This window comes from Mirounga angustirostris, unplaced genomic scaffold (genome assembly GCF_029215605.1).
Source record: "Mirounga angustirostris isolate CCGP_5_RB_7025 unplaced genomic scaffold, mMirAng1.0.hap1 SCAF_9, whole genome shotgun sequence".
NCBI lineage: Eukaryota > Metazoa > Chordata > Mammalia > Carnivora > Phocidae > Mirounga > Mirounga angustirostris.
Genome location: NW_026991717.1, coordinates 141,114,143 through 141,139,331, shown reverse-complemented (window position 1 = coordinate 141,139,331; position 25,189 = coordinate 141,114,143). Strand labels below are relative to the sequence as shown.

Here is a 25,189-nt window from a genome sequence, read left to right as displayed (position 1 = left end):
ACCTGGCGGTGGGGCGGCGCCGTCAGACTTACAAGGTCTCTACGCCTGCGCGGGGCCGGTAGCGGGCTCCCTGGTTCCCTTCCTGCTGGGGCCGTCGTCATCCCCGCGGCCATCCCCATTGGCCAGAAGAAAACACCGAGACTCTTTAAGGAGAAGAAGGTGGCTTCTCATAACGAATCGGAGGTTCTCACGGGGGAAAGCAAATGATGCCTGGGAGGCTTGGCTCGGGAATAGCATTTTCAAACGTTGCGACTCAATTCTACTTTTATTTGTCTCCGAGAATCCTTCCAGCGTGGAAACTTTGTGTATCAGGAGCTTTTGGTGTGGCTAAATAAAGCTTAGAAAATGCAGAAAAGAACAAAAGAACCACCGAATTCCCCCACTGCCCAAAAACAACGGCCGCTGGGGTCTTGGTATCTTTCCTGACAATCTTTTCTCACTGCATGGGTGTATTTAAAAATGTATATTTGGCATTCAATTCAACCTCGTTAAAAGGAATATAATTTTTTATCTTTCTTTTTGTACTTAATACTCCATCATTATCATATCCCTAAGCAATTACAAATGTCATTTTAAATAGCTCCTCCGTGTTTCCTTTAGTGGATAAGCCATTGCACCCTCACCCCCCCCCCCTTTTTTTTGGTCTGGAAAATGTCTTCATTTTGCCCTCTCTTGTTAACTAGCCCTGAATAAATCATAAAACAGCTGCTGGGTGAGCAGTACCCACTCCAAAGGGATAGTGTCTGTTTGTAAAAAAAAAAAAAGGAGTAAAATATATGCTGGGAAGGCAAAACTCTTTTGCCCCATCTGTATGTCCCAGGGCCTCTTGGTCTCTGAGGCGCTGATGTCCTGGGGTGTGGTGGCAAATGCCCCAGGAGTAAAAGAAGGAGGCCCCAGCTTTCACACTGTCCATCCCTCTGGTCTGACCACTCAAAGCAAAACAGTGAATGTATCATCAGGGACCCTTGTTGCAAACAGCAGAAGCCCAGTCTAGCTGAATCTTAAGAGAAAGGATATTATTGGAAGGAGTTTAGGTAGCTCACCCGGCCACCAGGCAGGCTGTTGAACCAGATTTAGTCAACACACACTCATTAAGCCTGGCAGTGCCCTGATCCCAGGGAATCAGCTGTGAGTAAAACAGACCTGATCCTGTCCTCACGGAGCCCACAGTTTAGCAAACACAGGTGTTAGTGTGAGTGGAGACACTTCGGTAAACCGTGCTGGGTTGAAAGGTGGGGCCGGTTTTTGAAGACTGGGACACTTGACTGTGTTTCGAAGGACAAGAATGGGTAAGTGTAGGCCAAAACAGGTGGAGCCCTCTGGGCAAAGGGGACTGCCTGGCATGGCAGGCATCCTGTCCATTTTGCTTATAGCTGAAGGTCCGGAGCCTAGTGCACCATCTGGAATAGCAAGCATTTAAGAAATAGGAGTCAAAGGTGCATGGCTGGCTCAGTGAGTACAGCATGTGACTCTTGATCTTGAGGTCATGAGTTTGAGCCCCAGGATGGGGGGTAGATTGTACTTAAAATAAAAAGTAATAATAAATAGGAGTCAGATGGATGAATGAGCTAATCGCAAAATCACATTTTAAAACAAGTCAGATCAAGTCATTTCTCTGTTCAAATCCTCCCCTTCTGGCCCAGCCCTGATAAGGTTGCCAGATTTAGCAAATAATTTAGTATTATGTCCCATGCGATATTTGGAACAAAACCAGTATTAGTCGTTTATCTGAAATTCAGCTTTAACTGGGCATCCTGTACCTATCTGGCAGCCCTACGCCCAAAGTAACACCCATTTGAAAGACCCCCCCCCCACCTGCTCCTTTCACCGCTGCTCCCCGCCACAGCCCCCTCACCCTCGGGCTCACCAGGCCCTGCTCCTCCCTTGGGGCTGCTGCACTTCTGCTCCCCCTTCCTGGATCCTCTTCCCCGGACACTGCCAAGGCGCCCTCCCTCATGTCCTTATGTCTCTGCCTAAATGTCACATACTCGGCGAGGCTTCCCTTGGCCGCCCCGCGCCCGCACTCAGAATCCTTGCTTTTCCTGCTCTGTATTTCGTCCAGAGCTTGCTTATTTCCTAACTGCAGGAGGGCGGCAACCTGTATTTTGCACCCGCAGCTCCTACAAGTGACCTGCACGTAATAGTAGATGGTCGATCCAGGTTTGTCGAATGAAGCTCAGATCATCCGTTAGAGGTCTAGCCCTGACACAAACCGGGCCCGAATTCGAGACTCGGGTCCTGAGTGGGCGGGCCTGAATCACCCGGTAGGTGGGCAGCGCGCGCCAGGCCAAGGCTGCCCAGAGGCGGGCCCGCGGTGGGGGAGACGCAGTGACCGAAAGCAGACGGCAGGGGGCACCCGAGACCGCCGCGTCGGCCACGCCCCTGGCGCCGGGGCGCCTCCCACACGGGGCGGTACTAACGCCTCCTCCTGCCCGTGCTCGCTCCATCGTTCTTGCAAGACCCGCGAGTCCTGATTTTCATTTTCTGAGTTAGGAAAACGCAAACTCATGCATGATCAGCATTAACTGGTACAGAGTTATTGTTCAGGCTTTTAAATGTCTGCGAGGGGGCTCTTTAAAACGGCCCATTTGCTTTAGACTCGTAAATTTTCTCATTCTGTTTATAAATTGGAAACGTCAGTGTGAAAATCAAGATATACTGTATTCTTTTCCTGGGGCTGCCTTAAACCACAAACGGGGGGAATCTAAGAGAAATCTATTCTCTCTCCGTTTTGGTTGCGGCCTCCTTCCCCACGTTCACGGATCCCAAGTTCTTGGAACAGGGCCCTGCACAGAGAAGGTGTGCAATACAAATTTGTCGAATTAACGTTAAACCCGTTGTGTGTTAAATTCGGTCTGTTGGACTTTTCGATTCCGAAACATGCCCTTCCATTCTGGTAACATTTCAGAGGAAGAATGTTTCTGAGGGAGATTTTGATAATCTCCTCTCATCTTTTTCTGGAACACCATTCTTCCTAGGTCCAAACTCCGGGGATGAATCTCTCCTTTTCTTCTCTTTTCTTTTCTTTGGTCCAGGCCTATGTCTATTGTCTATTTCCTGAACAATTTCCTTGAACTATCTTCCAACCTTCTTTTTACGTTTTGTGTCTTGACTTGGCGCCCTGGAGTGCAAAGGAGACAAGGAGACAAGGAGAGAGCAAAACACTCTGAATGTTGAAACTGAATTCTTGCCAATTGATTCTGGAAAAAAAAAAAAAAAGGAAAGAAACGGGAGGGGATGGCGCAGAAATAAAATGCTTCATTGTACAATATGTACTATGCCAACGCTGTTAGACAACACAAAAGAAAAATAGACAAACGGACGGATTTTTCAGATGTTGCTTCTGATTTGCTACAACAAATTGGTTGGTTCCAGAGACTTTTAAAAAGTCTTTTTAAAAAGACCCCGATGGCTTGGTCAGTGGAGCGTGTGACTCTTGATCTCAGGGTTGTGAGTTCAAACCCCATGTTGGGTGTGGAGATTACTCAAAAACAAAATCTTAAAAAAAATTAATTAAAAAATAAAAAGTGTCCTTCCTTAAAGCATGTGCATTAATCGCAAAGCTTTTACAAAGGTCTCTTTTAGATGTGAGAGGGCCTCAGAAGCACAGGGAGTTGGAAGTTGCAGATTTGGGTCCAAGCCCCAGAATGGCCACTAGCAAGTGGGAGATCTTGGCAAAGGCCTCTCTGGGTCTCCCACAACAGGCCACTTGGCCTCTACAAACTGTCAGTCTGCCTGCCTGTTTAATTCTTCCCTATCAAGGGTTAAAGTTTGTCCTGGATGCTCAATCATCATTGAAAATCAGGCTCGCCCTTGTCAGAACTCAAGGCTTGTTTCCTGAGTGAGTGGGCCCGAATCACCTGGCAGGTGATTAACAGCAGGTGACAGTTGATGATGCCTCTTGATCAGTCAAGAACATTTATCGAGCATCTGGGCAAAAATCAAGCGGTATTGTATAGTGCATCACAGACATCTGATTTATTGTGCACTAACACCCTTTGGAGTGGGTATTCTTAACCCCATTTTACAGAAGTGAGAAAACAGTGGTCCTGTGATTTGGCTGGGGTCACCCGGTGTGATTCTCTCTTCTCTATCACTTTAACAGGTGAATTTTAATTCTTTGTATTCCCAAAGGGAGTTAGGAAACCTTTTCTTAAACTTTATATCTGCTCTTCTGAATGCCTTTTTCTCAGAGATGTGCATAGACTTAGTTTGAAGTTGACTATTTCTGCCTCCACGTTACACATTACACTGTGATCTCATTATTAGTGCTTGGTTACCTACCATGCTTCATGTTAATTTGAATGGCTAATGTTCTTCTTGCTCCTCTTTATCTCATAGCCCTGTTAGCTTAGTTTCCTTTGAGATGTTTATTATTTTCTAAAATGAATCTAATTTCTAATATCTTTAGGTTGATTTGCATGTGCCCACCTTACCAGTGTTCACACATTTGAAATTTCTGTCATCTCTAATTTTTCTAACTTCTGCCTATTTCCTGTTGGAACACTTATTAAGATGCTCAGCAGCAGGAAACATATCTGCTGAACATGGCTTCATGGCTGAATCTCTTGACATTGGAAAATAGGGAAAAGTTAATGCTAGGATATGGGATAAACTGTCTGAGGACCAGTTTTAGAATGAATCAAAAAGCTTGAGTGGCTGTAGCGAGGTAGTGTTCGAGCAGCTTCAAGAGAGGAGCTCTACGGTGCGGGTGGTTCCATTTCACAAGCAAGATTTATTTGAGAGAGAAAGAGAGCAAGTGCAAGCAAGTAGGGAGGAGGGGCAGAGGGAGAGAGAGTCCCTTTTCTTTTTGAAGTAGCATTTCCGGGGCACCTGGGTGGCTCAGTCGTTGAGCGTCTGCCTTCGGCTCAGGTCGTGATCCCGGGGTCCTGGGGTCGAGCCCCACATCGGGCTCCCTGCTCCGCGGGAAGCCTGCTTCTCCCTCTCCCACTCCCCCTGCTTGTGTTCCCTCTCTCGCTGTCTCTCTCTCTGTTGAATGGATGAATAAAATCTTTAAAAAAAAAAAAAATAGCATTTCCTAGTCTGTTTAGAATTAAATAAAGAATAAGGAATTCTCTAGGCCAGTGGTTCTCAAAATAGGGTCACTGGTACAGAAGCAGCTCACTTCAGATCCTGTTAGTAAGGCAAATTATCGAGCCCCACCCCAGAATTACAGACGCAGAAACTTTGGGGGTCGGGCTTGGCAATCTAGGGTCAACAAATCACAATCACCTGAAGGCAGGTGATTTTGGTGCTGCTAAATCTTAAGAACCACTGCTCTAGACAAAATCTTTCACAATTCCCCTTTTGTAAACTTCCTGTTAAGGTTCCCCATTGGTATCCTTTGATCTTCCATTCTGGAGGCCCTTTTCCCTCCCTGTCTCCCAGGGCCTTCAGGTAAGAGGTGCATGCTGCACACCTGGGGGACCAGCTGGACCACCTGATGAGGGCTGACGCCCAGCAGCCCCTGCTTGCCTGGATAAGCATGCTGAAGCCGCGTCAACCCACGGTGGGCGCCTTGCTCCTCTGCAGGATGGTGACCAACCTGGTCTTTACAATTTCATTCCCCAGAGCCACGGTGAACTTGTCCACAATGAAAATGAGCAGAAAATTCCTCAGCCCGTGGCAGTCAGGAACAGTGGTGCTGGGGCTCACCCGCCAAAGGCATTTCACATGTTCATCTATTTAACAGGTACTCAGTGACTATCCAGTAACACCCTCTGCCTGCTGGGGAGATAAAAGGCAGGTGGGCAGCCCAAGGAGCTTAGAACCGAAGTGGGTAGAAGAAACATATGAAAGAGACAGCGAGAGAAAGATAAATGTGACAAAGTCCCAAAATAAGAGAGAAGACCACAAGGAGATAAGAAGAGATCAAATTCCAGTGGTCTGCAGGGGTTAGATGTGGCTTTTCAGAGCCGACAAAGATAGCACCATCAGCAATGTGGGGTTTTTTTTAAATTTATTTTGAGATAAAATTCACATATTATTCTTAACCATTTAATATGTACAATTCAGTAATTATTGATAGACTTACAAAATTGTGTAACCACCACTGTAATCTAATTCCAGAACATTGTCATCACCACAACAAGAAACCCTGTCCTCATGAGCCGTCACTCCTCCTTCTCCCCACCCCCAGCCCCTGGCAACCGCTAATCCACTTTCTGTCTCTACGGATTTGCCCATTCTGGACATTTCCAATAAATGGAATCATACGATACACATGTGGCTTTTAGTGTCTGGCTTCTTTCATTTAACATCATGTTTTTGAGACTGCTTAATGGGTATAGGGCTTCCTTCTGGGGTAACAGTGATCTTTTGGAACTAGATAGAGGTCATGGTTGCACAACACTGTGAATGTACTAAATGTCACTCTTTAAAACAGTTAATTCTATGTTATATGAGTTTGACTCAGTTTTTTAAAAAGAAGTAAAAATTTCAAAGTAGATACCTTTGACTTGCAAACTCCACTTTAGGAATTTCTCCTCTAGATACACTTGGACATACAGGAAATAATGTATGTACAGGGTTGATCATTGCAGCATTGTTTGAAAGACCAGACTATAAGAAACAACCCAGATGTCCATCCGTAGGGGACCAATTAAATAGGGGATGGTGCAACCATGACACAGAATAGCCACCAAATATATAATATAATATAATATAACATAATACATCATACTATATTTTATATATCATTATATATTAAACTTAATAGTAAAAACATATTAAAATATCTATTTTATACAATAATTTAAATAAGTAATATGTTTATAAAAATTATAATTTATAGGGGCGCCTGGGTGGCTCAGTCATTAAATGTCTGCCTTCGGCTTAGGTCATGATCCCAGGGTCCTGGGTCAGGCTCCCTGCTCCTTGGGAAGCCTGCTTCTCCCTCTCCTACTCCCCCTGCTTGTGTTCACTCTCTCACTGTGTCTCTCTGTCAAATAAATAAAAATTTTTTAAAAATTATGATTTATAGTAATTAAAATAATTAAATATATGTTAAATATATTAAAAACATTATTTGAGGAAGAAAAAATAACTTTCTAAACCAAAATGATTTTGGGCACAAAGACTTCAAAGGAAGATGGGGTGGGCAAAGTGTTGGGCCAGAAGATTTCAGGTAGAGGGAGATTGTATATGGGGTGAGAAATGGAGATTTATCCTGTAAATGACAGGCAGCTGTGGCGACTTGGTCACCTTGGGGCTGGAAGGAGGAGGCTGGGACCAGCGAGAGGTGAGGTGAGTAGAAAAAGGTGGAGGGGTGTGGAGGAAACTGAGGTGTCTTGTGGGGACAGGGAGGAAGGAAGTGTTGAGGGTAGAGGGCACCTAGGCAGGTATTTTTGTCCCCTGCCAAGATGAGATCCAGACGGTAGGGGACAGGTAAGAAAGGCTGAGGCCAGCATTGGAAGTGTTCAGATCTCCCTTGCAGTGGCTTATAGAGGAGAAAGCTTCTAGCTTTCCAGAGGAGAAGAATATGTCCTCAAGGTAGGACAAGAGAGAGGGATTGAGAAGCATAAAGAAATTAAAAATTGCACGTTGTCATGTTTTGATCTTTTCCTGAATCTTAGTAGATATCCTGTGTCCATGTAAGTGTGGGGGAAGGGAATTCATATATAGATCTCTCTGTGTGTTGGCACAGTTTTTAGAGAATGATTTCATGTAAGTCAACATTTAAATTGTAGATGTCTTTTTTTTTTTAAAGATTTTATTTATTTGACAGAGAGAGAGCACACAAGCAGGTGGAGTCGTAGAGAGAGAGGGAGAAGCAGGCTACCCACTGAGCAGGGAGCCCGATCCCAGGACTCTGGGATCATGACCTGAGCCTAAGGCACTCAACCAACTGAGCCACCCAGGTGCTCCTAAATTGTAGATGTCTTATAATCTATCAGTTCCAACAGAAATAGTCACATGTGTGCTCAAAGATATGCACAAGGAGGGCGCCTGGGTGGCTCAGTTGGTTGAGCGGCTGCCTTCGGCTCGGGTCACGATCCTGGAGTCCCGGAACAGACTCCTGCATCGGGCTCCCTGCTCGGCAGGGAGTCTGCTTCTCCCTCTGACCTTCCCCCTTCTCATGTGCTCTCTCTCATTCTCTCTCTCTCAAATAAATAAATAAAATCTTTAAAAAAACAAACAAAAAAACAAACAAAAACAAACAAACAAAAAAAGATGCACAAGGATATTTTCTGAAGTATTGTTTGTAATGGTAAAAATAGGAAACATTAATAGGGAAATGGTTAAAAAAACGAGAGTATACCCAAACTGTGGAATATTATGCAGCAGTTAGAAAACATAGGGTAACTCACCATGTGCTAATATTAAAAGATGACTATGATTTGTTAAGTAAAAAAAAAAGCAAACTATAGGGGCGCCTGGGTGAACCACTCAGTCAGTTGAGTGCCTTTGGCTCAAAGCCCTTTGGATCGAAGCCCTGTGTCAGGTTCCCTGCTCGGAGGGCAGCCTGCTTCTCCCTCTCCCTCTGCCTGCTCCCTGTGCTTGTGCTCTCTCTCTCTCTGTCAAATAAATAAATAAAATCTTTTAAAAAACCAAATTACAGAAGAATATGATTTTCAATTATGAGGAAAGTCTGCAAACTCATGCACGGAAATTCTGAAAAGATGCCACTCAACTGTTGCCAGTGGTTAATTCTGGGGAGGAGGGGAGTGAGAACGATAGAAGTGCTTCGAAAGGATTAGTTCAAATTTTATTTGATATATTTCTGTATTTTGATTTTTTTTTTTTTTTACAACGGACGCATTTCTTTAATTTCAAAAATTACTTGGAAAAATCAGGAATAGTTGACCTTATGGAGTAGTTGTGGGATGAAAAAAGCAAATACAAGACAATGAACTTCATAAAACGCTACGCTGATACATACTTGTTACTTTTAGTGCATCGTCAGCTCCTTGAGGGCTGGTCGCTGTTCGCTTAGTCACCCTCTTTGCACATAGTTTATTCACGTATCCATTCCCTCAACTTTACACGGGAATAGAAGTCTCAGGAAGTAAGGGACCTTGACTGCGCTGCTCTCCCTTATAGTCCCCAGACCTGCAACAGTGCCCTACGCTCAATAAATGCCTGTTGAATTAAAAACAAAAACTTCTAAATCAACCTCTGGGTACCGACTAGTTAGTAGACGCTCAACTGCAGGGTGAGACCGCAAAGAACAGGTATCAGCTGACAGTTATCTAGTGCGTCCCCGGCCCAGTTAAAGCTCGACTGTCCTTCTGGATAAATTCTCAGGCAGGATGGGGATCGCGATCCCGGAAGGATGCCCACACTTTTCAAAGGCCGGGAATTGCTCACGAAAAGCTGCTGGGGAGGTTGCTTAGCAACCAGACTAAGGAGGCGGGCCGCACTGCGCACGCGTACACGGAGGGCCGACGGATGCGGACGTGGCGTTTTGCGCACGCGCGGGCGGCAGCCTGGAGGCGTCCAGCACCTGACGGTTGCTAAGGTGACAGATACAACATGGCGGCCGGGTCCTAACGCTTTCTGCCGGGGGGCCAGCGCGGAGGTCCTAGCTCGGGACCCTGCCTCCGAGGAGTGGAAGCCAGGGGGCCGTCCTTTCTGCCCCTTTCTTCTCCGTCCAGTGTCGGCAAGGGCCTGTCGTCGGCTTCCGAATCCAGGATGAAGAGTGAGCGGGGCCGGGAGAGACTGGAGGGGCCGGGCCCCGTCGCGCCTAGGCGGCCCCTCGGCCGGTCGGGGGCGGGGGGCGCCGCGCGTGGGGACCCTGAGCCTCCCTGGGCGGCCAGGAGGGGGCGCCCCCGGCGTTCGGGGCGGTTCTGGGGGCGCTGGGGTCTCACGGCGTCCTCCGGAGTCCCTCTCCTCGCCCCTCCCCCCGGCATATTTCAGTGCAAGGTTATGTTACAAGTTTGAGGGTTTTGTTGTCGTTTTAAAGTGTTGGATTGAAACTGAGATTCTGGAACATTCGGCGTAAGGTAGCGAGCGGTTACTGTGTGGCTTCCTGCCTTTTCGTGACTTCGGTTTGGGGAACAGTTGAGAGGAAGGCTGGGCTATTGTATTTTTTGGATCAAGCAGCTGTGTTTTTGTGGGAACTATTTTCATAGGGATTTTGAAACAACTATTTGGTGAAGTGAGTGTTAATTGGGAAGTTGGGAAAGGAGGTTGTCGTCCTAGAAAATGTGACGGGTAAAAAATCCACCTATGCTTGGATTTGTGGATTATGGGCAATTCAAATGCAACCAACTAGAATGGGCTTTTTTTTTTTTTTTCCCCCCTGTAAAAAGATTGAATTATATTAGATATGGTTACAATGTAAAATTTGCTTTGTACCCTAAGTGTCAGCTGGTGATTGATTATGGCATAAATTGTGGAACAAAGATATTTAAAATAATTAATTCATCTCATTCGCCCTTTACAAGACATTCTTATTTTCTTTTGGTAGATATTGTTTACATGTTCATCTTTTTCATTAACGCACCCAAAACTGTAGTTAGAATACAAGGCCTACAAAAGGCTTTACACTTTTATTTATAGTGTGGACTTACAGACACATATTTTTTTTACTGTGTTGCTTTTTCCCTTCCCAACTCTTTATTTTGAAAAAAAATTTTTTTAAAGATTTTATTTATTTATTTGACAGAGAGAGAGACAGCGAGAGCAGGAACACAAGCAGGGGGAGTGGGAGAGGGAGAAGCAGGCTTCCTGCCGAGCAGGGAGCCTGATGCGGGGCTCGATCCCAGGACCTGGGATCATGACCTGAGCCGAAGGCAGATGCTTAACACTTAACGACTGAGCCACTCAAACGCACCTATTTTGAAAATTTTTGAATCTACATGAAAATTGCAAGAAGAATTCATTGAATATTTATAAACCTTTCACCTATGTGTACCATTTTCCCTTTTGTTCGTGTGCTTGCTCACTTGCATTCTCTAAATTATGTACAATATTTATTTTTGCCAAATCTTTTGATCAGGAGTTAGTAGTGGACATCAGTACCTTTCACCACTTTCAGCAAGTATCTGCTAAGAACAAGGACATTCTCCTACATAATCACGGTACAAAAAATGTCTTAGGATAGTACTGTTATCCAAAATGCAGCCTGTATTTCAGATTTTCCCAGTTATCCCAATAACATCCATTATAGGTGTTTTAATTTTTTCCAGGATCCAATCAAAAATCACAAATTGCATTTTCTTGTCATATCTCTTTGGTCTCCTTTAATCTGGCACAGTGTCCTGCCTTATGTGTCTTTCTTGACTTTTTTAAAGAATTCAGGCCATGTATTTTGCAAAATATCCTTCAATTTGGATTTGTCTGATTGTTTCCTTATGATTAGCTTTAGCGTAAATGTTTTGGTCAAGAATATGTCAGAGGTGGGCGCCTGGGTGGCTCAGTTGGTTAAGCAACTGCCTTCGGCTCGGGTCATGATCCTGGAGTCCCTGGATCGAGTCCCACATCGGGCTCCCTGCTCGGCAGGGGGTCTGCTTCTCCCTCTGACCCTCCCCCCTCTCATGTGCCCTCTCTCATTCTCTCTCTCTCAAATAAATAAATAAAATCTTAAAAAAAAAAAATATGTCAGAGGTGATGTTGTATGCCTGTCAGTGTGTCCCATCTAGAGTCTGATGTCAGCCTGATGTCAGCATGTCTCAGTTTTGTTGGAAGTTAGGTTTGATCATTTGATCATTCCATTTATTCACCTTTGCCACTTAGACCCTTCCTGCTCTAGAGGCAACCACTCTTATAGTTTCTTTTATGTCTATATATGTTTATATATAAATGTGTATCTATATATTTATATATAAGCATATATAAATGTGTATCTATTTCCCCTTTTTATTTTTTTAAAAATATTTTATTTATTTATTTGACAGAGAGAGACACAGCAAGAGAGGGAACACAAGCAGGGGGAGTGAGGGAGGGAGAAGCAGGCTTCCCGCCAAGCAAGGAGCCCGATGCGGGGCTCGATCCCAGGACCCTGGGATCATGACTTGAGCCAAAGGCAGACGTTTAACTGACTAAGCCTCCCAGGTGTCCCTATTTGTTTATTTTTAAAATATTTTGTTTTTAAGTAATCACACCCAGTGAGGGGCTCGAACTCACAATCCCAAGATCAAGAGTCACATGCTCTATCGACTGAGCCAGCCAGGTGCCCCTATCCTCCCTTTTAAACACTAATGTTAGCATTTTATGTTGTATACTGTAACAAAATATAATACATATTGTAAACAAATATTTTATATAAATATTTTCTATAGATACATTTTATTTGTATCCTTTAAACCTTTGGGTGTTTTCTTTTTATATATAGTAGGTATTATTTGATAGGTTATTTTAGATGGCCATTTTGGTAGTTTTCAATTAGTTGGTTTAGTGTTACATCTTTATTATGCCTTCTACCTTAAAATCCAATCTGAGAATTGGGGAACCTATCGTCACCCAGGTGTAATTCCTGATCAGTTAAATGTTTAGCAAATATTTAACAGTGGAGAAAATATTCCAGAACAGGAAGTCAAAGAGACAGAGTTGTGGAAGTAGAATGAACAGAAAAAGTGAGTAATGGGGAAAATGGACTCCTAGCATGGGGTCAAAGAGTGGGGCCAGGAATTCTAGGTTATCATGTTGGTCTCTATCTTACGGTTTTCTAGGTGTATTTTCTACTTTGTTTTCTAGACATTGCCCAAGTGTTTAGGGATGTATTGATCATTGGATCACCTTCTCCTTTTTGTTTTGCATCATAGGCAGTTGTAGGGAGGAGGGAGAAGCACCGTGAAGTTGTTAAGAGCATGGGCTGTAGAGCCAGGCAGACACGGCAGTCTCCTGCAGGTTGCTGACCTTTCTTAAACTGGTTTTCTTCATTATTCTGGTTATTTATTGCTTCCCAACAAATTACCCCATCTTAGTGGCTTAAAATAACAACATCTTAATCTCTCTCATGGTTCTGTGGGTGGCCTGGACTCAACTAGGCAGGCCTCACTCAGAGTCTGTCATGCACCCACAGTCAGATTCTGGCTGGGCTGGAGTCCTCGCAAAAGTTTCTCGCTCACATATCTGGCAGTTTATGCCGGCTGTCCACTGGCACTGTAGCCTGGGCCGTCAGCCAGAACACTACTGTTTCCACATGGCTTGGCCTTCCTCACAGGGTGGCAGTCGGATTCTGAGGATCAGCATCCCAAGGGTGCGAGGCCACCCTTCTCTGATCTAGCGACAGAAATGTCAGTGTCTCCTCCACATCCCCCAGATTTGAGGATAGAGAACATAGATCCCACCTCTTGATGGAGGAGTGGCAAAGACACATACTAAGATGAGTATGTGGGATGGGATATTTAGAGGCTGCCCTCTTTCAAAAATAAAATCTTCCACACTCTTTTTTTTTTTTTTTTAAAGATGTTATTTTTATTTATTTGACAGAGACACAGCGAGAGAGGGAACACAAGCAGGGGGAGTGGGAGAGGGAGCAGCAGGGAGCCCGACGTGGGACCATGACCTGAGCTAAAGGCAGACGCTTAACGACTGAACCACCCAGGCGCTCCCACACTCAGTTTTATTTATTTATTTATTTATTTATTTATTTATTTATTTATTTATTTATTATTTTTTAAAGATTTTATTTATTTATTTGACAGAGAGAGAGAGATAGCGAGAGCAGGAACACAAGCAGGGGGAGTGGGAGAGGGAGAAGCAGGCTTCGCATGGAGCAGAGAGCCCGATGTGGGGCTTGATCCCAGGACCCTGGGATCATGACCTGAGCCAAAGGCAGACGCTCAACGACTGAGCCACCCAGGCGCTCCGTGGTGTTGGTTGTTTTTTAAGGAGGTCTGCTTGTCTGTGATGAAACACAGATTGGGATTTGTTAAAATTTCTCTTCTCTTCTCAAATTGAATTCCTCAGGCCACAACCCAACTTTCAGTAACTGCCTTTCATCCCTCCCATGAACTTTCATGTCTGTCTCCCTTTAAACTGCTATTATAATATCAAGACAGTTCATTTTGACTCATGTTTCTGTTGGCGGTTAGCCAACGAGTTCACTGATTTCTTAAAGCTCTTGAGAATGCCCATACACACACACATTTAAAGTAATGTATATTCATTGTGAACACTGAAAAATATAGGAAAGAATAATGAAGAGAATTAAAGTCATTGCTGATCCCACCCAGACATAGATACTTTAAGATATTTTATGTATTTTGGAGCCCCTGGGTGGCTCAGTCCATTAAGTGTCCGACTCTTGATTTCTGCTCTGGTCATGATCTCAGGGTCGTGAGATTGAGCTTTGCATCAGGCTCTGTGCTTAGTGGGGAACCTGCTTGAGATTTTCTCTCTCCCTCTGCCCCTCCCCCACCCCGTGTGCTCTTTCTCTCTCTCTCTCTCTCAAATAAATAAATATTTTTAAAAAATTTTATGGGGGACCTGGGTAGCACAGTCATTTAACTGTCTGACTCTTGGTTTCGGCTCAGGTCATGATTTCAGGGTCCTGGGATTGAGCCCCATGTCAGGCTCTGCACTCAACGTGGAGTCTGCTTATTTCTCTCTCCCTCTCCCTCTGCCTCCTGCTTGTGCTCTCTCTCATTGTCTCTCTCTAAAATAAGTAAATAAATCTTTAAAAAAATAAAAAAATATTTTACATATTTATACCCATTCTCTTTCTTACATGTATGTGTATTTGTGTGATTGTTACCATCCTTTTTTCACTTAACATTAAATTATGGCTGAACGTTTTCCTGTATCATTAAATATTGTTTGAAAGAATAATTTTTAATGGCTACATAATATTTCAGCTTGTGGCTGCAATTATCATTAGACCATTCCTTGATATTAGATATTTAAGTTTTTAGCATTCTTGCTGTTATGGTACCGTGATGAACATCACTATCTATAAATTTTGTTTGTGTCTCTGTTGGTATTGTTGGGATAGAAACCTGGAAGTGTAATTGCTGAGCTAAAGGATATGGGCTCTTTTCTTTCTAATATCTTTTTCCTACTTAAACAAGTAATTCATGTTTACTGGAGAATATTCACATAATACAGAATGATTAATCAGAAAGTGAGAGTCTACCATATCCTCTTGCCCCAGGAAGCCTGTCATCACCAGGGAAGGTAGTGGATGTTCTCAGTGGTCTTGCTTGTGCACATTTCATTTCCCCATTAGTTGTGCCATGTCACATGGCCAGTGCCACACCACAACCTTGTTCCTTGGTGGAATACACTTGTTGCAGACTTTTGCCAATTCGATAGATGGATTAAACAAAAAAAGACAGCTCTTGTATTTCTTTAAGTGCCAGTAGTTTTCCCTACTGGTTATTTTTATCTCTTAAGTGAATCATCATATGCCCTTTTGTCCATTTTCTTTGAGAGACACTAGTATTTTACTTATTTATTTGTAAGTGGTCTTCATAATTAAATATGTTAGCTATCCTCGTATTTGTTGCAAATATTTTCTCAGATCGTAGTTTGCCTTTACATTTTGTTAAGCTTTTTATGTAAACATGTTAAAACGTGTGGCTAGGCTCACCTCTAGATCTTCCTTCTTTGTGACTGCATTGAACTTCTGTGTGTAAAGCCCATCCCTGTCCTATGGGCCGGTAAATACACAAGTACATTTTCTTTTAGTTTACTTTTACGTTCAACCTTTGACCAATATTAACCAATATTTAAGTGTATCGTGGAGTAAGGATCTGACTTGAATTTTAAAATGTGAAATCTCCTGATTTTGACAACTTTGTTGAGGTATAATTTGCGCAGAATAAAATTTACCTATTTTAAGTATACAGTTTGATGATTTTTGGCAAATGTAGACAGTAGTGTCTCAGCTCCACAGTCAAGATGTAGAATGCTTCTATCACCCGCCAGAAGTTTCCCTGTGCCCCTTTGCAGTCAATCTCCTCCCCCTCCTCCTGGCTCCTTGGATCATTGGTATGCTTTCTATTGCTAAAATGTTGCCTTTTCTAGAATTTCATATAAATGAAGTGCCATAAATGTATCTGTAAATGTGCATGGTCTTTTGAATCTGGCTTCTTTATCTAGCATGACATTTTTGAGGTTCATGCATACGGTGGCCTGCGTCAGTAGTTTGGTCATTTTTATTGCTGAGCGGTGTTCCACTGCATGAATGTAACAGTGCGCTTATCCATTTATCAGTTAGTGGACATGTGAGTTGTTTCCATTTTTGGGCTGTTGTTTACTAATAAAGCTGCTAGGCACGCTCTTAGGTACAAGTCTTTGTGTGGATCTCTGTTTTCATTTCTCTAGGGTAGATTCCCAGGAGTGGAATTGCTGGATTGTATGGTAAGTGCATACTTCCCTTTATAAGAAACCTCCAAACTGTTCTCTAAAGTGGCTGCACCATTTTACATCCCCATTATCCACGTACGAGAGATCTGTTGAGTCCACATCTTCACTGACACTTGGCATTTTCAACGTTTTAATTTTAGCCTTCTAGTGGATGTGCTTTAACAAGTTTTAAGAGCTGGTTGTTCCCACTTGGTTAAACAACTCTCTAGTGTTGTAAAAGGCACGAAGTTACAGCTCAGTGTAGGCGACATCAGGGAATACTGAGTGACCAGATTGCCTGATGGACTGACTGTATTAGAAGTTTGAAAGTTACCAAATAAGGAGAGACCAAACAGTACTCTGGTGGTTGATTGTGACGGTTAAGCCACTAACAACTGGAGTTTGTGTTTTCACTGTTCCTTACACCAAAGAATGTGTGTCCCTGTATGGTTGGCAGTGGGGCTCCCAAATTCTGCCTTTCTCATGGACCTTGTTAGCTGAGCCAGTTATTTTGAAAAGGCTCTGTTGCCAAGGTCAGTGCTCTTATAAGTGCATCCGTGTGACTTCATCTGCATCCTCTTGGGGGACAGCAGGGGCAGTGTGGTCAGGAAATGGCTTCTGGAATCAGATTCCCTGCTTTCAAAGCCCTGCCCTACTGTTTATTGATGTGACCTTGAGCAGGCTACTTAACCTCATTTGTAAGATATGGCTAATGGGGTACCCTGTTGCTTGGGATTGTTGAGATGATTAAGTATAAAGTGGTGCCTGACACCTAGTGCTCAGAGCTTGGTGTTTAATAAATACCATTCTCCTGTAAAAAGCATCAAGGCTTCTTGGAGAAATGGACTAGGTATTTGTGACATGGCACAACTAATGGGGAAATGAAATGTGCACAAGCAAGACCATGAGAACATCCACTACCTTCCCTGGTGATGACAGGCTTCCTGGGGCAAGAGGATATGGTAGACTCTCACTTTCTGATTAATCATTCTGTATTGTGTGAATATTCTCCAGTAAACATGAATTACTTGTTTAAGTAGGAAAAAGATATTAGAAAGAAAAGAGCCCATATCCTTTAGCTCAGTAATTACACTTCCAGTCCTTCCTAGGACTGAGACGGGATATACACAGGATTTTGTAGTACCAGGAACTAAGAAAATACTCAAAACCAAACAAACTGTTTATCGATGGGGCATGTCAGAGGGACACAGGAACCAACCGAGTGAGCTCACAGTGGCCAAAGCTCAACAGTTTAAGCAACAAAATAAAATAGTATTGGATAATCCCAAAGTATAAAATAAATATCCATGGGTTCATACTAATAAAATGATTAATTAGAACAAACTTCCCATATAGAAGAATTCCAAATAATTTATATGGATGCTCTACCCTCACAGAGAGGAACATTATTTCCCACTCTAAGTGTAGAATATGCGTAGTGACTTTTCCCAAAGAGTACAGTATAGAAGTGGGTAGGGAAAAAGAGTCACTTTACAGTGGAGAAACCGGACAAACAAGACCTCAGCCTGATGATTGAGGTCAACGTCAATGGTGACAAGCCATGCTGATAGTGTGGGCCCTAGATATGATGTGCCAATATGGCACCATAGCGCTGTGGTCTTCTTCCCCAAACCCATAACCTGAGTCTAATGATGAAGACGCAGACAGATCCCAGTCTTAGAAAATATCTGACCGGTACTCTTCAAAACTGTCCATGTCACAAAACAAGGAAAGTCTGAGGAACTGTCACAGCCACGAGGTGCCTAAGGATGTATGATGCCTAGATGTAAAGTGGTGTCCTATTTGGGGTCCTGGGACAGAAGAGGATATTGGGTAAAAACTAAGGAAATCTGAATAAAGCATGAACTTTAGTTAATAATGAATCAAGGGCACCTGGCTGGCACAGTCAGTAAAGTGTGTGACTCTTTTTTTTTTTTTTTAAAGATTTTTTTATTTATTCGACAGAGAGAGAGACAGTGAGAGAGGGAACACAAGCAGGGGGAGTGGGAGAGGGAGAAGCAGGCTCTCCACCGAGCAGGGAGCCCGATGCGGGGCTCGATCCCAGGACCCCGGGATCATGACCTGAGCCGAAGGCAGATGCTTAATGACTGAGCCACCCAGGTGCCCCAAGCATGTGACTCTTGATCATGTGGTTGTAAGTTCGAGTCCCACATTGGGTGTAGATTGCTTAAAAAATAAAATCTTTGGGGCGCCTGGTGGCTCAGTCGTTAAGCGTCTGCCTTCGGCTCAGATCGTGATCCCGGGGTCCTGGGATCAAGCCTGGTATCAGGCTCCCCTGTTCTGCAGGAGGCCTGCTTCTCCCTCTCCCACTCTCCCTGCTTGTGTTCCCTCTCTCTGTGTGTCTCTGTCAAATAAATAAATAAATAAATAAATCTTTAAAAAACTAATAAAATCTTTTAAAAAATAATGTATCAATATGGGTTCATTAATTATGACAAATGTAAGATGTTAATAGCAGGTGAAACTGGATATGAGGTATGTGGGAATTTCTATATTATCTGTTCATTTTTCTGTAAATCTAAAACTGTTCTAAAGTTAAAAGTTTATTTATTTATTTATTTTAAAGATTTTATTTATTTATTTGAGACCAAGAGAATGAGAGAGACAGAGAGCACATGAGAGGGGGGAGGGTCAGAGGGAGAAGCAGGCTCCCCGCCGAGCAGGGAGCCTGATGCAGGACTCGATCCCGGGACTCCAGGATCATGACCTGAGCCGAAGGCAGTCGCTTAACCAACTGAGCCACCCAGGCGCCCTTAAAAGTTTATTTTTAAAAATGGTGCTTGACGTATGGTAACTGCACAACAGTGGTAGCTATGATCCCCTAACTTGGTTTTGTTTGTTTTTTATGTTTCCGGGGACCTGGTTGTGGGTAAGGCTGAATTCACCTTATGCATCATTTCTTGGCATGTAATTGGGGAAAACATATCCTAAAAGACAGCTTATTGAAGGACTATAAAACTTTTAGAAGGTAATTTAAGGAGCCTTCTGGCCCTTTCTGTGCATCCTCGCCAACACTTCTTGTTTCTTGTGTTGTTAATTTTAGCCCTTCTGACTGGTGAGCATGCTCTACCAACTAAGCCAGCCAGGTACCCCTGTCCTCTTTCTTCGAGCCAACTTCTCTTAGAAAGCAAGTGGGAAGAACTGTAAATTCTGCCTTGCTGGGAGCTAGATAGGTTAATTTTTTGTTCAGGGAAGACTTACACAAGAGGAATTTTAAAAACTTCGTTTTACAGATCTTCAGTTTGGGGATCTTGAGCAGCCCTGGGAGATGTTAACTGGTATTCTTTGGAGACAGGCCTGGTTATGCAACCCACAACCCTCCCAACTGCCCTTCCTTACCCTGGAGACTCATCACATAGTCAAGGAAAGGCACTGAGGAATTCTGTAGTCAAACACAGTTCTCCTTATTTAACCCCACATCTCCTAAGTATAATTGCTCATGGAACCTTCTTTTGTAGAATACCCATTAGAATTTGGGATGCACTAGTGTTTTGTGGAACTCAATTTGAAAAGTGCTAGTCTGAAGATCAAGACCTGAGATGAGATCAAGAATCAAATGCTTAACTGACTGAGCCACCCAGGCGCTCCTACTTTTCTTTCTTCTAATGCAGGCCAGTCGTGAGACTTGGCTTCTGTCCTGGTCTTTGCTGCAGATTGGCTTATCATATGCAGATTTCCTTATGTACTAATGGAATAGTCTTCATACTAAAATAATAATACCCAATTGCCCGAAGCTTTCTTTATTTTTGTGGTTGTTGTTTGTTTCTGTCTTGGTGTAATATAATGCCAGGACCAAGCTGACCTTTGAACAACACAGGTTTGAACTGTGGGTCCATTTATATATAAAGTAAACATGCCCATGTGACCTGCTCCAAGATCAGAAACAGCATTACCAGTATCCTGGGAGTCCCCGTGGGTCCATTCCAACAACACCACCTCTTAAGGGTAATTGCTGTTCTGACTTCTAATGCCACAGATTTGTCTGTTTTAATATCTTTATTGAGATATGATTTACATACTATAAAGTTCACCCATTTGAAGTGTACAATTCAATGATTTTAGGTATTTTTTACTGAGTTGTGCAACAACCATCATGAGAATCTGTTAAAACGTTTTCATCATCCCCAGAAAGCATGTGTACCCGTTCGCAGTCATTCCCCATTCCTCCCCATTCCTCCCCACCCTCCCCACCCAGGCAACCACTAATATACTCCCTGTGTGTATGGATTTGCCTATTCTGACCATTTCATATAAATGACTTTTTGTGTCTGTCTTCTCTTATAATGGTTTTCAAGGTTCATCCATGATGTCTCTTGTGTCAGGATGCTATTCTTTCTCTGGCTGAATAATACTTCACTGTGTGGATAGACCATATTTTGTTTATCGGTTCATTCACTGATGGACATTTGGCTTGCTTCTGTCTTTGGCTATTATGAATAATGCTTCTGTGAGCATTTGTGTACAGGTTATTGTTTGGACATAAATGTCCATTTCTTTTGAGTATATACCTGGAAGTAGAATTGCTGGGTCATAGAGTAACTCTGTTTAACATCTTGAAGAATTGCTAAACTGTTTCCCATGGTGGCTGCACCATTTTCCATTCCCACCAGCAGTGGGCCCAGGTTCTCCCTTCTCCACATCCTATGCCAACCCTTGTTAGCTTAGTTTTTTTTTTTTTTAAGATTTTATTTATTTATTTGACAGAGAGAGAGCGAGAGAGGGAACACAAGCGGGGGAGTGGGAGAGGGAGACGCAGGCTTCCCGTGGAGGAGGGAGCCCGATGTGGGGCTTGATCCCAGGACTCTGGGGTCATGACCTGAGCCAAAGGCAGATGCTTAACGACTGAGCCATCCAGGCGCCCCATTAGCTTACTTTTTGACTCTAGCCATTCTAGTGGGTGTGAAGTGGTATCTTATGTTTTGTTATTATAAATTTTCTTGTAAATTATTTTTATTCCATAGATTGCCATTTGCTTTAAGATGATATTAAACAAAAATGCTTAGTTTTTAATTTCATAATCCATTTTCCTTGAAAGAACCATGAGAAAAATATCCCATTATCCCTTAAATTGTTTTCAATTAATTATTTTTTTTTGAAAAAACAATACAAATACCAAGTATAACCTAAAAAAAGCATAGATGGTTATATGGTGAAAAGTGGGTCTCCTTTCTGCTCCTATCCCCAGCCATCTAGATTTCCTCCCCTGAGGTGACCACTGTTGGCACTTTCTTAGTTCCTTCTAGTTCCTTCTGTGTCTAGATGAGCATAAATGTGTCTGTTTTAGCTTTTTTTTTTTTTTAAAGATTTTATTTATTTGAGACAGAGAGAATGAGAGAGACAGAGAGCACATGAGGGGGGGAGGGTCAGAGGGAGAAGCAGGCTCCCTGCGGAGCAGGGAGCCCAATGCGGGACTCGATCCCGGGACTCCAGGATCATGACCTGAGCCGAAGGCAGTCACTTAACCAACTGAGCCACCCAGGCGCCCTGTTTTAGCTTTTTTTTATTGCTGCTGTAATAAATTGTCATGAAATCAGTGGCTTAAAACAACACAGATTTATTATCTTAGAGTTCTGGAGGTCAGAAGTCTGAAATGAGTCTCACTGGGCTAAAATCAAGTTGCTGGCAGGGCTGCATGCCTTCTGGAGGCTCTGGAGGAGAATCTGTTTCCGGGCCTTTTCCAGCTTCTAGAAGCCACATGCATTCCTAAACCTATAGCCCCTTCCACATCTTCTAGTCTGACTCTGTCCACTCTGCCGTCTCCTGCTGCTAGTAAGGACCTTGTCACCACGCTGGGCCTGCCTGGTAAGTTTAGGCTCATTTTCTCATTTTAAGGTCAGCTCATTAGCAACCTTAACAATTCCTTTTGCAGTCTTAATTCCCTCTTGCGGTGTAGCCTAACATTCACAGATTCCAGGGACATGGACACTGTTGGGGGGCCATTCTGCCGGATACCATGTGTATACTTTCCTTCCTTCCTTCCTTCCTTCCTTCCTTCCTTCCTTCCTTCCTTCCTTCCTTCCTTCCTTCCTTCTTTCCTTTTACAAATGTTAACATAGTTGACATGCTGTTCCTTAATTTGTCTTTTTTGTTTGATATAATATATCTGAAAAGGTTCTTCCCTGTCAGAAGCTACAGAGCTACCATATTCCTTGTATCTGCTGTATAACATTCCTTTGTATGGCATTTTCATAGTTTACTTAGCCATTTTTTATAGTGTTTCTTCAGGTGCTAGAGTTTTATGTTTTTATGTAGTCAGATAGATCAGTCTTTGCTTCCATTGTTATACTTAGAAAATATTTTTCCTTTGGGGCGCCTGGGTGGCTCAGTCGTTAAGCATCTGCCTTCGGCTCAGGTCATGATCCCAGGGTCCTGGGATCAAGCCCCGCATCGGGCTCCCTGCCCAGCGGGAAGCCTGCTTCTCCCTCTGCCACTCCCCCTGCTTGTGTTCCCTCTCTCGCTGTCTCTCTCTCTCTGTCAAATAAATAAATAAAATCTTAAAAAAAAAAAATTTTTTTTTCCTTTAATGAAAAAAATGTTTTCCTTAGATTAAAAAATACTTGTTACGTTCTGTTTGTATCTTGGGGCTGCTGCAACAAATTACCACAAGTTTGGGGGCTTAATACAATAGAAATTTATTCTCTCCCAGTTCTGGAGGCCAGAAGTCTGAAATCAAGGTGTCAGCAGGACTGTGCTCCCTCAGGTCCTTCCTCTCCTCTTCCAGCTTCCAGAGGCTTCCGAAGGCTTCTCGTGCTCTGCCTCTGTCTTCACATGGCCTCCTCTTCTATGTCTGTGTGTGTCTCTCTCTTTTTTTTATTGTGGTGAAAAACAATGACATAAGTTTTACCCTTTTAATAAACGTTTCAGTGTATGGTATTGCTAACTGTGTGCGCGTTGTCGTACAACAAACCTCTAGAACTTTTTTACCTGGCGTGACTAAAACTCCGTACCGGCTGAATCTCAATTCCCCATTTCTCCCTTCCTCCCTTCCTCCCTTCCTCCAGCTCCCGGCAACCACCATTCTGCTCTCTCTGTGTGTCTCTTCTAAGGACACTTGCCATTGGATTTAGGGCCCACCTGGATAAGCCAGGATGTTCTCATTTCAAGATCCTTCACTTAATTATACTGGCAAGACCTTCCGAATAAGGTAACAGTCGCAGGTTCCAGGGGTTAGGATGAGGGCCTATCTTTTTGGGGTCCACCATTCAACTCAGTGCGTACTCTCCGTGCTTTTTATCCCCCTTCCTAGAAATCATCTTCGGAAAATCAGTTTTTGAGGGCAGCTTTAACAGTTATTTCTCCAGTCATCCCCTTCAGGAGTTGTTGAGCGTCTCCCATATGCACAGCACTTGTAGGTTCTTACTTCCTCCTGTGGCAGTTACTACAGCATGGTGGTGGTATGTGGCCTTTTGAATGGTAATAATATGGTGAGATGCTGTTCTTGGGGAGGAACATTTTTTCCAATTTCTACAAATATGTGATTACAAATAGGATTTTCGCATTTTGCATGGCCCGAAGCTAAGATGTTTGAAAATGTACCCTGAACTTGATTGTTATTTTGAGTAAGATTGAAAAGTAGCATTAAAGTCAATATTACACATATATGAATATTTATAGATAAGAACAATACCATACCAAATACTCTGTAACAGTAAAACTGGTTGACGTGTATATTAACGCTGTAATGAACTGTTGGGGGGAGCAGTTTGCTCTGTGCCCTGAGCTTCCCTGCAACTTCTCGCTGAGTGCGCCAGATGGCAGAGCTTATCTATCTTCTGTGCTGCTTGTTCAAAAAGTGCTGGGCCACCGGCCCTGGGTTCCTCTCCTGTAAAGCAGTCCATTGCATGTGCACGTGTCATCTGGGCCCATCATGTCACCACCATGAGACTTCGGGGCAGGGGAACGAATGTGAGTATGCTGATGCTTGCTGCACCATGAGTCATAAGGCCCTTTGTCTCTGACCCAAGACACTGTGTCTTCTGCCAGTGCTCATGAAACAGTAGTAGGCGAATTTGGAACTTATAAGTAAGTAAAATCTCAGACAAATATAAGTTGGTTTTGAAAAATTAGGCATAGATTGAATTTTTGTAACTAAAGTCACTGAATATTGATTTAAAAGATGATTTTTTTTTAAGTGGACTCCATGCCCAGCATTGGAGCCCAACGTGGGGCTTGAACTCATGACCCTGATATCAAGACCTGAGCTGAAATCAAGAGTTGCATGCTCCACCGACTGAGCCAGCCAGGCCCCCCCAAAAGATGATTTTTCTGTGCAATTTTATAAATACAAATTCTCAAAAGTCTATCATTGTTTCTGTTTTATGACTTATGATATTTATGTATCAGGTATATTAGGATAATGCTTACTAGGTGCTGTAATGGATACATTAGACCCCCCAAGTGTCAGGCGCTTTACACAAGAGGGGTGTTTTTCACGTTCATGTCAAGTTCTATGTGGGTGTTCCCCACTGGGAGTCATTCCTGGTAGCTTTTCCATCATCTTTATCTGCTAAGGTTTCCCCGGGGCTCTCCTCTCTCCTGGCTAGGCAGAGGGGCGTGAGCATGGCGGGGGGGGGGGGGGGGTGCGTATGAGGGAGGTTTGGTTTTTCCTTTTTTCTGGCAGCTCTCTTCGTGCGAGCTGTGGCCGCTGCAGTGACTGCCCTTTCCTCTGCTTTTGCTTTGTTATTCTGACTTTCTATTGTGGCCAAATCCAAGCATGCCAGAAGAGGGAAGACAATACAGTGAGCCCTCACGTGCACCATCACCTAGTTTCAGCAGGGATGACATTTTGCCATTCTCACCCCTGCCACTTCTTTTTCTGGAGTCTATAGATTTTATTGTTCCTTTTTGATAAAACGGTGCTCTCATTATGGAAAATAACTTAGGTGATGAGACATTTTTAACCTTACCCCTCAGAGAGAGCCACTTAATGTAT

The 25,189-nt window shown here is 43.3% G+C and overlaps 1 protein-coding gene across 16 annotated transcripts in view; it reads left to right on the top strand.

The window, feature by feature from the left end:
• Nucleotides 1-9,231: 9,231 nt before the first annotated feature.
• Nucleotides 9,232-25,189, top strand: part of MOK (MOK protein kinase) — a 51,352-nt gene continuing 35,394 nt past the window's right edge. For 4 of the 16 annotated variants that reach the window (XM_045901557.2, XM_064571618.1, XM_045901554.2 and 1 more), the window contains exon 1: nt 9,467-9,640. Coding sequence is in view for 10 of the 16 variants with exons in the window: in XM_064571618.1 (XP_064427688.1) it covers nt 9,634-9,640 (7 nt within the window). In the remaining 6 variants the exon portion in view is untranslated. The other 12 variants (XR_010405336.1, XR_010405337.1, XM_064571615.1 and 9 more) reach the window with 7 other exon arrangements.